Genomic DNA, 13,708 nt, shown 5'->3' with positions numbered 1-13,708 from the left:
GTATTAGATGAACTTATTCATAGAGTACACAATTTTATTTGATGGATAATTATTTATAAATTTTGGAACCTGAATAAAAGGGTCGAATCAGAGCTGATATTGTATTGTATAATCCTAATCGTACAATACTAATTTTTGGGGAAAAGTAAACTTCGCAACGAAAAAAAACAAAAAATAGAAAAGTACAGCAAAAAGAAAAGAACATCAAAATTTAACGTGGAAAAATCCAAAATAGGAAAAAAATGATGAATCCACACCACACCAAAAAAATTCACTATAAAAATTAGAAGAAATTGTACATATTTCTCTTCTATCTTACTCTCTCAGTATTTCTCTTCCCTTTAGCATCATTCTTGCACAAGAAAAAACCAAGATATTCATAAAAATCATCAAAGGATGCAACCCTTAATGAAAAATTAGGAAAAAAAACTACTATATGACAACATTGCACCGCCAAGGTATGGAGTATCACAATACCCCTTGGTAGCAGCATTGCGCCAAGGTTTACATAGTCGTAGCGCTTCTCTCTCTATCTTTTTTCCACCAAACTATACAATGCCGGGGAGCTGTACGAAAAAAAATTATGTGCAAAGCACCCGAACCCAAGTAGGGAGAAAAACCCCAGTACCTCCTAGTGAGCTCGATAAATAGAATTGAGGTCTGAATCAATAGTACAACCCGATTGATAGACAATCAAATTTCCCACAATACTAACACAAATAGAGAGCTAGTCTAGCCTAACTTTATTTGGACAGACTGATCCAACATTTTTAATATAAAAATTAATTTTTTTATACTCAAAATCTATTTAAGAAGAACTAAAAAAAATAGTTCCAAATGAAACCTAAATAAAACATCAAAGATATTTTTATATATATGACGACAGCTTATATATAATAATAAAGATCAAATGGCAGATTTTTGGCAAGATCAATAGATTGTTCGAAGCCAAGTTCCAGCAGGTCGGCTAGCGAAATAAAAGCAAAACAAAATTTGACAATTCGAAAGCTGTAGTGGATAACAACAAAAAGGAATATAGAACAGCTTTCAATACCATGTTTCTTTTATAAAGCAGCAGCAGGAGGCCAACTAAGGGAAGATTGAGGGCCAAATCCAGAATGATTTTCATCTGGCAACCGGATGTCTAATCACACCCCGGCCTTCATCGAGAATGAAGTTGCTATTTATAAAATTTGTGCTAGAAAAGAATGGTTTAAGATCATAAATTTCATACTCCTGTGCCTGATTCAAAAATATAGAGGGATATTAGATGAACAAAACATTTGATGAGCAAGGAGTAAACGTATATAAACCAGGATTCTGAATCTCTAACCTTGTTTCTAAGTTCTTCCACCTTCACCTCAATATGAGCAAGATGAATACTTGGGCCCGCCATGAGTTCCTCAAAATGCATTGCCTCCTTCACAAGTACACGCAATAGATGCAGGAGAAGTTCGTTGTAATCCCTCTTATATGTGATGTACTTTTTAAATCTCTGCAACAAAATAAGCACGTACCTCAAGACACCAGCAATATATTTACAACCTAAGAAATCAAGAGACTATAAAATAAGCAAGTTTAACATGTTGTCTCTATTAAATTTTGGAGCCTAAATTTTATCTTATGAAAAGAAAAAAAAATCACTACAAAATCTTAGTTCTGAGTATTTGAGGGGGTTATTTAGTTTAAGGTGTTACGAAATTTTTATTCTATAGATTTTTTCTTTATGAAAAGGGAGATATCACATTTATGTTGTATTCAGTAAATTAAGGTTATAATTATCCACCACAATAGAACTATAATAAAATTTACAGCAATGGCAGCAAGACTATTAGGTGAACCTATATTAAATTCTTTATATGCTGGTCTTATTTTCTTTTTCATCATTTTTTACTGTTTCCCTTTCGATTCTTGGAGCTTGATTCCCAACAGTACCAAAAGCAGTAATTAGATGACCACAAATATGTTTTATGATTAACCAGAATAGGAAAAGCATCACCTTTTGTAGTGCTTTCTGAACGCCAAATTTCTGAGTAGATATGAAAGAATCTAGCAGTACCCGAATAGCCATGTCTACATCCTCTTGCGTCACGTAACTCCTTAAATGCATTCTAGCATGTGCTTCTGACATTCTTATCATAGACTCGATATGTCTCACAGCTATTGGGACTCCTTGCCCATGCTACAAAAATCTTATATGGATCACTATATATATATATATATATATATATATATATATATATATACTAAAAAAACTTATTTTAATCATGTTTGGGAGTGAAAGGAGAATCTTACAGATGACTCTTTACGCAACTCGGCATATACATGTGTAAGCTTGTTCAAATCTGCATCATGTAACTTCGGGAAGACATTTAACTTTGCATAAGTTATGTACTTCTTAAGCATATCTTGTGTAAGAATCTGACATGTAATTCACCATTAGAATATATTTAGGCATCTATAAGAAAAATATTCAATTTAAACATCATACATCAGGATCTGCGGTTCTTTCTGAATTCAGTGAATCATCGTGGGAATTGCTTGCAGCTTTATCTTCAATGTTCCCACCCTTGGGTTGTGACCTAGCATGGCTATCAACAACAAACTTTGCAAGCATTTCATCAACTACTGGATCTGCAATGTCCTGCATTCAAATTTAACAGTCATTCGGATATAATTATAAGACCGTAATGGTGAAATGTAGAAAGTCATTGAGACGAGAAATGCTGCTGAGTTCGCTAGGTAACCTTCACAACACAAAGGATATCAAACCGAGATACTATTGGATCAGTCAACTCCACATTTTGAGAAAATGTCTTGGATGAGTCATATCTGACCAACAAACAAATCTTTAAATTTTTAGTACAAGAAGGATCAGGTTGACAAATTAAAATGAATAGTAATTTACAAGTTTGTACTCACCTTCCACCAATGGGATTTGCTGCAGCTATGACGCTACATCGGGCTTGAAGAGAGGTCACAATACCTGCTTTAGATATGCTGATACTTTGCTGCTCCATGGCTTCATGAATACTAACTCTGCAATTAAAAAAGATGAAGCCAAGTTATTGATTGATGACTAGAGAAATAAGCAAGAAATAATGTCAAAGAAAAATGCTCTGCTACCTGTCCTGATCATTCATTTTGTCAAACTCATCAATCAGACATATTCCTCTGTCAGCTAAGACAAGAGCACCCCCTTCTAGCGTCCATTCTCTTGTAACAGGATCCTTATGGACAGCTGCTGTAAGGCCAACTGCAGAGGCTCCTTTACCTGTTGTATAAACAGCTCTATGACCAGTCTTCTCAACATATCTATGCCACAAAAGCATGGCCATCAGCTATAAACAAGAAGCTGGGGTAGCTTTTATTCTCTTAAATCATGTTGAGTCATCCTTACTTGAGAAATTGGGATTTAGCAGTACCAGGATCACCAAGAAGTAGAACATTAATATCTCCCCTCAACCTATGTTTTCCCTTCACATTTTTCTCTTGTCCCCCGAACATAGCAAGGGCAATTGCTGTCTTAATGTCATCGTGACCATAAATTGATGGTGCAATGGACTTTACAATCTGTTTGTAACACAGCATATATTTGTTTATAGCATGACTTAAATAATAACGAAGACAAATGTTGAAACCGAAAAGCTGGATGACAAACCCTTTCACCAATCCTTGGATCTTTCGACAACTTTTCAATCTCTGCCTTGTCTTCATCAGTAAGCTTGTACACAGAGAAGAGATCATGTTTCTTCGTAACATAATTTGCTTCAACAACAGTTGCAAAAACAGGGAAACCATTTTTGGTATTGAGTGAAAAGTCAAAATTATTGGTATAAATGCCGGTAACCTCCTGAAAATAATCATATGTAAGAGGTAATATGGCAACACTCAATTGTAACTATTAAAACTAAATTAGAAAAGGAAAAAATGTATACAATTTCTTCTCCCGGACGGGCACAATCAATTAGATCATTCAGAAGTATAACTTCTTTATATCTTGGTAATCTACCAGCAGGCACAATTCCAGGACTTTCCTGAAGCGTAAGCTTTTGATAGTTCCTGTAAATTGTCTGAATTTTGGGATGGTTATACACTAAACAAGTTTGAAAAAATGTAGGAAAATATGTTTCATAAGCTTATAATAATAATCCAGCCTATTTTTGAATGGCTATAACATTTTTAGTAACCACGTAAGGTTTTCTAAAAGAAGCGCACCTGTTCAACGTTGACAGTGAACGGGCCTTTTGATTGACACTCTGGACAAGATCCTACTTTCACCTCAGAGTAAGAGTTCTGGAAAAAGGGACCAAGAATTACCCCACATTTGTTGCAATCATACTTTACTTGTTGTAGTTGTGGGAAAACCCCAGATCGCCGAGTCACAACTCCTCCAATTCGAATCATTGTGTTCAGATGGATTTGCCTAGGTTGCAATTTATTCATTCAATAAAAAGACAATTGCCAAGGAAAAGAAAATAATAAGTTAAGTGCAGAAGGACGAACCTGATATTACGTATTTGATCATATACTGGTAGGTTTGTAATACGTACATAAACCTTTTGATGAATATTTTTGTAGTTCTTGTGAAAATCAAAAACAACTTTGTTAGCAACTTCCTCCATGACTTCCAGCACTGATTGGGGTGCATCAGCTAGCCAAATAGCTATATTTGGATGAATGTAAATGAATTGCTTATAATCAATCTCCAAACTGCACTTGTTAGCTGTATAAGAGAGACAAATTAAAATTCTCTATTATTATATGCATTAAGAATTCTCTGTCCTAACTCAAATCAGGTCAATGTTATGAATAGATATACCTAACACCATCTCATTGATCAACCGGACATATTCATAGTCCCCATGCTCGTTCTTTGGATTCACATATGTCAGTAAGAACTCTTTAAATTTCTTGGCAATAAATCTTCGAACCTCATCTCTTGTAACCCATTCCCTTAAAGTTCCTTGAACGCGATACATATTAAGCTCTGCGTCGTCATCGTATTCATCCTAACAAAGAATTCTAAGGTTTTAAACAAGTGAAAAACAATCATATTTGTGAAAAGCAAAGGAAGAAGTGTTTCAATCAAAACACAAAGACATGATAAGTAAACACAATTGAGTATTTTCAACTGCAATTAACAACTGTAATACCTCATATGTGTCATCCTCTGTCTGATCAGTGGTGGGTAAGTCATCTCTTGGAGTCCTGGGAGGCCCTGATCTTCCAGGTGAACTAGGGGTACCAACAACATCTTCTTCACTTCTTGGTCCACCTGGTAGCCTAAAATCAGCTCTAAATCTTTTTGGACGCCTGACATAGTCATCATCATCTGTGTCTGCAATTGGAGCACGCTATAAAATAATTACATGCATAGAAAATGGATACAGTTTGCAATAAAATAAATTTAAAATGCACTCCTTGATCTATTAGGGACAATTGTTTACATCATGATTCAACTTCCCTTGGAAAGATGACTAGAAACTTAGAGGCTTACTGTGCATAAGAGATCAATGGTCTAAAATAACTGTAAAGCTACTAGGCTTACAATGAAAGTTTCTTGATAAAAGAGAGTCCTATACTTTTGATAGATTGACCACACATTTGCCTTAATTTGATACCACCAATTACTTCACTAGTGGAACAAACTTGTGAAGTATTAATTTCTTTATGTATATTATAAAAATATAATGTTGTTCTCTCCTCTAGTACATAACATCCTTCTCCCCTTTCTTAAATTTACAAGGCATAAATCTAGAGGAACTAGATCACATGACTTCATCAATGATATCCCAATGATGGAAAATATTGCAATGCACTGCTTTACTACTATAAGCTATATCATTCCTGATCACTAATAGCATAGGGACTTGAGTAGAGTGGGTGTGGAATAGTGAGAAGCCTTAATTATTCTAATAAAGTATTAGAGCTTTATTACTACCGATATATTGCACCTAAATATGCCTTCTTTCTCCTTTCAAATGAAAAAAAAAAGACCTTTCTCTTCATTAAAGACATGAGCCATTAACATTGGAAGTTCAATTTTCTCATCATCTTAGTATCTCCATTAGTTTCTTAAAATTTATGAGGAGAATATGTCCTAAAGCTGGTAGAATTTTTATTTGGTATATTCTCATGTTTTAGCCTCCAACAATCTTGATATAAGCAACTTTTGAACATGTAATAGGTATAGTAAGGCCTCTCACATTAACCTTATTTTATCCTACAATATTACCATCTACCTTTTTATGAAGGAGCTATTGCCCTTAGCTGTTGTTATCTGTTGAGTATCACCTTTTTATGACAATGGCCTTTAAGCTTGCTTCTAAGATACTCCCTAATAGAAATAACTTAATTTCTCATCAAAGGCCTTCATGCAATTCTGCTACATATTTCATGAGGATAGATCTTTCTTCTAAGGAGATTTCCAAGGTAACCACTTGCCCAAAAACTCTAGTATAGTTCTACACGTTGCTCGTATCTTTGTCACAATCTTTGTGATCAACAAGAAAGAATATAGCAAAGAAGTCCTTTGAACATAGGTCATTTCATTCTTAGAAGATTATGATTCATAGAGCAAACATTTCAATACAAAAGGGTGTGATGAGAATATCAAACAAACAAAAGAAGCAATGTTATGTGTGATGAAATTTACATCTCAAAAAGTACATCAATAAAAGCTCTAACAAACTCTCCACCTCTGCATTGATATAAATCAATGGTACTTCAAACTTCATGTTCACTTCAAATAGAAATTAATTTTCATGGAAGAAATAAGATTAATTGGCCTCTTCAACCTCATCACCAAATGGAATATTTTGGGAACCATCACCAACTTTTCTAAGAAAAATTGCTCTCATATCATGATGTTGATGCCACATGGTCTATATCCATAATCCAATTCCAAAATTCATGAAAATATTCCAATCTAAACTCAAACCCAAACCACATAACTCCCTAACTATCTTTTATTTTATGTTTAATTATTAGCATTATCATTCATTTAATTAGATAGGAACTATACTTTTGTATGAGTATGAAGGCCCTAAACTTTTTAGTTGCATCCATTATAATCTAAGACATCTTAATGTTCAATTTAATCTCTCAACTTATCAAATCTCAACCTTTTGGTTCTTTCACATCACATTAGTCATGTGCAATTCAAAAATGCTGATCTTGAGAAGCAAAGGTTGAGAATATTATTGACTTTATAAGTTTTGATAGAGAAAAGTACTCATACATTTTTTTCATATTACTGAGGCTCTAACCGCTCCAGAGGATCCTTCCATTAAGAAACTTTATTATCATTCATGATAATGGACTATGTCATCCTTGTTCCTTGACTCTATGGCCATTGCTCCCCAACTCTCTCATTAGTATAGCAAATCATTGGGTCTCTCAACACTATTCCCCTCGACTCTCTTATCATTTTTTGTAGACAAGCTTAATAGAGTTAAAGAGCTCTCATTACTGTAAAAGATCTCTAAAGCATTTCTTAACTTGAAAGGTTGATAGTGCCCTCAACTTGAATTATTGTAAAATATCTCTAAAGCATTTCTCAACTTGAACGGTTGATAGTGCCCTCAACAAAAGACTTTTAAAACCCACTTCCATTAATTCTAGTCAAATGAGATGAAGGAAGTAGTAATAAATTTAAAATATGATAAATTACGGGACTGAATTTGATAAATAAAAGTCTAAAACCAAAATAGGCATGCCAAGATGATATATAACTCACTTTGTTCATTCAATCTTTAAAACTTTTCTTTTTTTAAAGGATGATTTTAGGAACTTATTTTTCAATGATCAACAACATAAATCAAGATAGAACTATTATGAAGGATAGAAAGGTGCTACAACAAAATCATGAAGTAAACTTTACATCTAGAACATTGTCAACTCATGGAGGTTCAATCATGTTGTGTGGTAATTTTAATCTTTGTTGAATCCAAAATTTTAACTTTAAGCAATTAATCAAACATGTAAACTAATACCACTATAAAAAACTATAATGCTTAAATTCAAATTTTACCTTGCATAATCATTGCATAAAAACTTAATACACACATTAACCCAAAAAAAATTAGAATTTTAAGAAAAAACTCAAGCATGATATGTAATTAACTTCACTGAAAATTTGTATATTTTTATGAATATAAGCTATTACCTATTTAAAAATCCTACGAATGCAAATTAAAAGGGCAAAATATAATTATATCATTACATATAAAATATTTTCTTATAACTGGTATTTGGGCAAATCACTATGCCCAAAACTCTCAATCTTTCACACATACCTTTACAAATCTCCATCAATAAAAAATATATAACACATATATTCATTTACATTTAATATATTTATTATGCATCTTTAGAAATAAATGTTGAATACTTCAAATAGATATAACAACAACCAACAACAACAACAACAACTTCAAGCCTTTGTCCCACTACGTGGGGTCGGCTACATGAATCCTTTTTCGCCATTATGTCCTATTAAAAGTCAAATTCTCATTTAAATCTAATAAAGAAAGATCATTTCTAATATTTTCCAACCAAGTTTTTTTAGGTCTACCTCTACCTTTCTTAACATAAGTCAAATCTAATACCTCAACTATCCTAACCGGGTCATCGGAAGGCCTCCGTTTAATGCGACCAAACCCATCTAAGGCAACTCTCTCTAATCTTATCTTCCACTGGAGCTACTTCGACCTTTTCACGTATATGCTTATTTCGTATCCTATCTCTAAGGGTAAATCCACTCATCCACCTAAATTTATATTTACTCAAATCAACTATAAGTTAGACTCAAAATCAATCATTTTTTTTTTACTGAGTTTGAATGTGGCATTAAGTCGAAATCAAAATCTTTGATTTTGACTTTACACTAGATTGCTTAAACTTAATTAATTATCACCTCTAACTAGCATAAATAAATTCATTCATCAATTTTATCATTTTTGACCTAAATGATGTGCATTAAATATCTTACTTATAAACAAATTGAAGAGAGATCTATGTTATGCCACATCTAGCAAGTGCACAAATCAAAATGATCGAAGCCAAATAAGATGTGATGTCAATGGACTCTAAAATGATTATACTTTTCTAAGGCACAAGCAACTATTCATGAGACCGCCAAACTTACCTAAGATCATTTATGGCCTAGCAAAGAAAGTTGACAATTAGATGAGAATTAACACACAAAATAAAAAATGGGATTGGCATCCCTCAAACAAGCCAACAAATAACACAACCACTAGCCCTCGCTTCTCTTCATAAAATCTAAATTTACTATTGTTTTGATGTTTACATTCATTAATAGCCTAGATGAAATTATTAATTGATTTTTCGATGACTCAAAATCTATTTTACAACTAAAGAGTATTCAAAGATCCCTGAATAAAGACTTAAAAGACATTATCCTAATGCTTCTTATAGGAGGATTATCTAACTCCATATAGACAACTTATAAATGATATTGCACAACTTGACCATGACAAATTGCTTAAGAATAGTAATTATAGCAATCATAGTAGACAAATCAAAGTTGATAGTCCATCATTTTATGGTAGACCATAGACATTACCCAAATACATATATTGAGTGGCTAACCAACATGGAGGATTATTTCATTTTGATTGACAAGCTTGAAAATAATGTCTTTTGTAATCTTAAATTAATCTAATAAATAAAACATTTCAAAATTTAACATAAAAAATGAAGAAATAGTCAACTAGCAATCATTTATGAGTAGAATTAATTGATGCATATGCAAAAAATACCCCCATATCACAAATAATAATTGGTTACCTAAATTAATATTTTAATTCATTCTCTCAATATAGGAGAATAATTAAATGAATTTGAAGAATTTACTACAATATTTAATATCAAGAAAAAATAATAGGCCTTTAAGGATTAAATTTATTTAAAAAAACTTATAATTTAATATTAAGAATGTAATAGAATATTATCAACTTTATACATTAAAGAATTACTTTGACAAAGCCATAAAAATTGAAAAATACATAAGAAAAATGTCAAACATGATTGGATCTCTTCTAGGGTCATCTCCAAGATCTAATATTGCTAAACTTGCACAATCTAAGCAACCTTTAGACAAACATGAATGGAACTCATCCTTTCTTCATTTGGCTTTTGAATTCCAATTGATTATTCTTACACTAGACCCTTGTGCATAAGAGAGAGAAGGACATGGTTCATGCATTTTGCAGCAATTTATTTTAGGTTATCATGCATTATTAAGCATGAATGCATTAATGTTTATCTTGACTCCAAAGTATCGCATCATCCATACAATGCCAATAAACCATAAAATAAACTAGCAAGTCATTAGATATTCAAATAACACTACATTTATATGACCTCATTTTTTAAATGATATCTAACCAAGATCCTCAAAATCCTTTCCATCTTACATTTATGAAAATGTTTAAACCTTCTATTAAGTTACTAGTTAATCGAGGTACACTTACTATACTAATAATGGCTAAAATAAATTTTATGAATAAGAATACATAATTGTTATTTTCTTTAAAACACCATTAAAGTGGATATTAAATTAGGTGATATTGTTGAAAATATAATTCATTTGTTTAAGAAAATAAGCTTGCATTTGTAATGCATGCACAAGAAAATTTAAGTAGATAATTAAGAATTTAAACAATAAGTGATAACAAAAAGAAAAAATATAATAGTAAGATGCTTATGTGATTGCTCCTCGTTGCCTCAATCAGTCATATGAAGAAATACCCATTTTAACTGCTTATAACTTTTTGACAAGGCAAGTGCCTTGATGGTTCTTCTAATGCATCAATGGAATACAAGATAAATGATTATTTTCATCTTAAGATCTTTTTGTGAATTTTTTCTCATCATGTTTTGAAATTTTGTGCAATCTATGTCACATTCTTCAATCTTAAGCTTCTTTGATATTTATCTACATTTCTGCAAGCTTTATGAGCAAGTTCTTGTTATCCCATTCCCCCACAATGTACAAGAGCTTATCATCTATCTCCATATGTTTCTTTTCTTTATAACCATGCTTATTCTAGTATTTTTTTCAGCATATTATTATTAGTAATTTCACATTATTTTTGTGACAATAGTATTTTATGTACAATATTTCTTATTGTTTGAAATGTAATACATTTCAATTGTTTCTCTGGTAGTTTAATACATATTATAAGACAATGTTCCTACAAATTAACAAAGCATTTACTGTAATGCATTTTTTTGGTTGAATTTTATGGAAGTTAAGAAGCTTAGCTATGAAAAATTATCTTTTGGTGAGACCATATTTCTTAATATGTTGTTAGAAGTTATCATATATCAGCAAGAAACTAGTATCCTGCCCGCTACCTTCTGTAATTTTGGACCTTGGTTTTCTTCTTCTTTTTCTTGATCATTTAACCAACTTATACCAATACCATAGTAATGTATACTCTCAAAACACTTTCAATAACTATTATTATATACATTTTTACAAAAACAATTATCCGCTTTACTAGACATCACAATCCAGCACAAAACGCATCACCACATTGAGCCAATAAGATTGGCCCTCTAGGATCTGGGTGAGTGGTTCACACTTGAAGCGTGCCTGTACCATATTTAAATGGAATGCATTTCATGATTCATTTCAACAGACTTCACTTGTCAGTGAACAGTTATGCTGCAATTTATCATTTTTCACCTTTACATGTTTGAGGAGACCTTTTAAGAAAACAATGATATAGTTTAATTCCGAGGAAAATCCCAACTCTGCACAGTTCTTCTACAAAAAGTAACAGTTCACTAGGTAAAACCTAACTGGCTGGCGCAGAATCAAAAACGTGGAAATCAAGATAGTTTACCGGAGAGAAGCAAGAAAAGAACTTCCGTGGAAACTAGCAAATGAGCAAGGGAAATACGGTTCAAAAGCATACCCTGATCATGAAGCATTCGGGGTAGCTTCCGATTAGCATCAGCAGTGCGCCCCTCCCTTACGTCGAGCTCCATCTCAGCAGCTCTGCGATCAGCCATTATCTGGTCAAGGTCTCTCTCGTCCTCCATGGAATCATCCATGCCAATCGATTCGTACTGATCCTGGGTCTGTATATGGCGATAGTCCCTGTAATCAACCCCATTTGTTTCATTAAATCAATATCAAATAATTTAGAAGTGTTATGGAAACGGCGAGAGGGCTTCAACCACTTACATCAAGTAGTTGTCGTTGAAGAGATCTTCGCCCTCCTCCTCCCCATCGCCACCATCGCCGTCAAGATCGTCATCCCTGAGGGCATGGAGGTCGACGGCAGCTTCCTCCTCGTCAGAGGATCCCGAAGAGTCTGGAGGAAGCCGATCGGTGCTGAAACCCGCCGATGAAAACGATCCAGTGTTCGAAGCAGGATTTTCTGGATCCGCCTGCAAAGAGAGATTGAAAGAACCTACCGATATTCTTCATTCGAACGCAGGAAATTAAGAAGTAGATCTTTGATGGTGGAAAAAGATGAGTTACCATAGAGCTTGAATGGATCTTCCTCAGCTCTCGCCCCTCTCTCTAGCTCAATTCTCCTACCTGCAGCTGGTAACGTCGGCTAAGTGGGAAAAGGAGTTGAACCCTTGTAGGGTTAAGGGCCGAATGGATGGTGTCGGCGGGAAGCTTTCGCGCCAAAAATAAACTATATAACAAGTACGGGTCGGTGCAAACACGGAAAGTCTCTCTCGTGTCGCACGCATTCGAACCCCGAAAGAGGACGATCAAGCCCGGCGGTTTGTCGCGGCTTCGGGCTCTACTTTTTGCTCAAACAAGATCATAGCTTCGGGCTCTACTTGCGAACGGGTTAAACTTTTGGTTAAAATAACTTCCAAATTTACTGAATTTATAAAGATTAGTGTAAAAAAAATTTAATTGATTACTTGTGATACATCCTCAAAAAATTATCTTGATCGGACACAAATTTAGAGGAAAAATCAAATATGAAACTTCCTAAATTAAAATTGGGACATCCAAACTCCGATTTAAGCAAACTTACAGCCGAACTGAACGTCTCGAGAATACGAACCCAACAACACCAAATTTGACTCAATCTGAACCCAAATGAGTCGAAATGAAGGATCTGAAGCATTGTTGGAAGGTTCGAATCACAATTTGGACTACCAAACGGTTTCCAAATGTGACTTGCTTTTAGTCGAATCGAGCGGCTCGACGAGATGAATCTAGCGAGCTCAAGATCACTGAATTCCGACATTACTAAGACATTCAAATGTCCATCAAATGGTCCACAATCAAGGGATTCAATATCGGCCGTCCATCCAAGCCACTCCCCATATGCCCTTGATTTCCAACATATTTATAGGTCTTGCCACTCTGGAAATTCTATAAATAGACTCCTCCCTCTTGAAGGGAAGGCTCCAAGAAAGAGAGCAAAAGATAGATCAGAGATCGCTCATTCCTCCTCACTCCTCCTCAATCACCACCTGGAGTTTTGTCGGGCCACCACTTGAGGCTCTGAGCTCTACCGGATGACCACGTCAGGCCCAGACTTCTATCAAACCACCACCTGACGCCCAAAGTTCTGCCAAACCACCTCTTGAGGCCCGCACTTCTGTCGGCCACCCCCTGATACCCGGAGTTCTATCGGACCACCACCTAACGCCCGGAGTTCTGCCTGACCACCACCTAAGCCCCAGACATCTA

General features: G+C 34.2%; 1 protein-coding gene across 1 annotated transcript; it reads right to left on the bottom strand.

Annotated features, from left to right (window-relative positions):
• Positions 1-849: 849 nt before the first annotated feature.
• On the bottom strand, positions 850-12,683 carry LOC110102205 (DNA replication licensing factor MCM2). Its single transcript, XM_020830426.2, has 18 exons — positions 12,527-12,683; positions 12,227-12,432; positions 11,955-12,139; positions 5,157-5,341; positions 4,823-5,012; positions 4,507-4,726; positions 4,219-4,426; positions 3,939-4,073; positions 3,662-3,853; positions 3,401-3,573; positions 3,127-3,315; positions 2,923-3,039; positions 2,748-2,832; positions 2,492-2,644; positions 2,296-2,421; positions 2,000-2,182; positions 1,334-1,495; positions 850-1,242 (listed from the first exon to the last, which is right to left on the bottom strand). Exons 1-18 carry the CDS (start codon positions 12,527-12,529, stop codon positions 1,126-1,128), a joined length of 2,829 nt encoding a protein of 942 aa, XP_020686085.1. The 5' UTR covers positions 12,530-12,683; the 3' UTR covers positions 850-1,125.
• Between the last annotated feature and the right edge of the window lie 1,025 nt (positions 12,684-13,708).

Source organism: Dendrobium catenatum, unplaced genomic scaffold (assembly GCF_001605985.2).
Source record: "Dendrobium catenatum unplaced genomic scaffold, ASM160598v2 fragScaff_scaffold_747, whole genome shotgun sequence".
Lineage (NCBI taxonomy): Eukaryota > Viridiplantae > Streptophyta > Magnoliopsida > Asparagales > Orchidaceae > Dendrobium > Dendrobium catenatum.
This window is presented reverse-complemented; position numbering and strand designations above follow the sequence as displayed.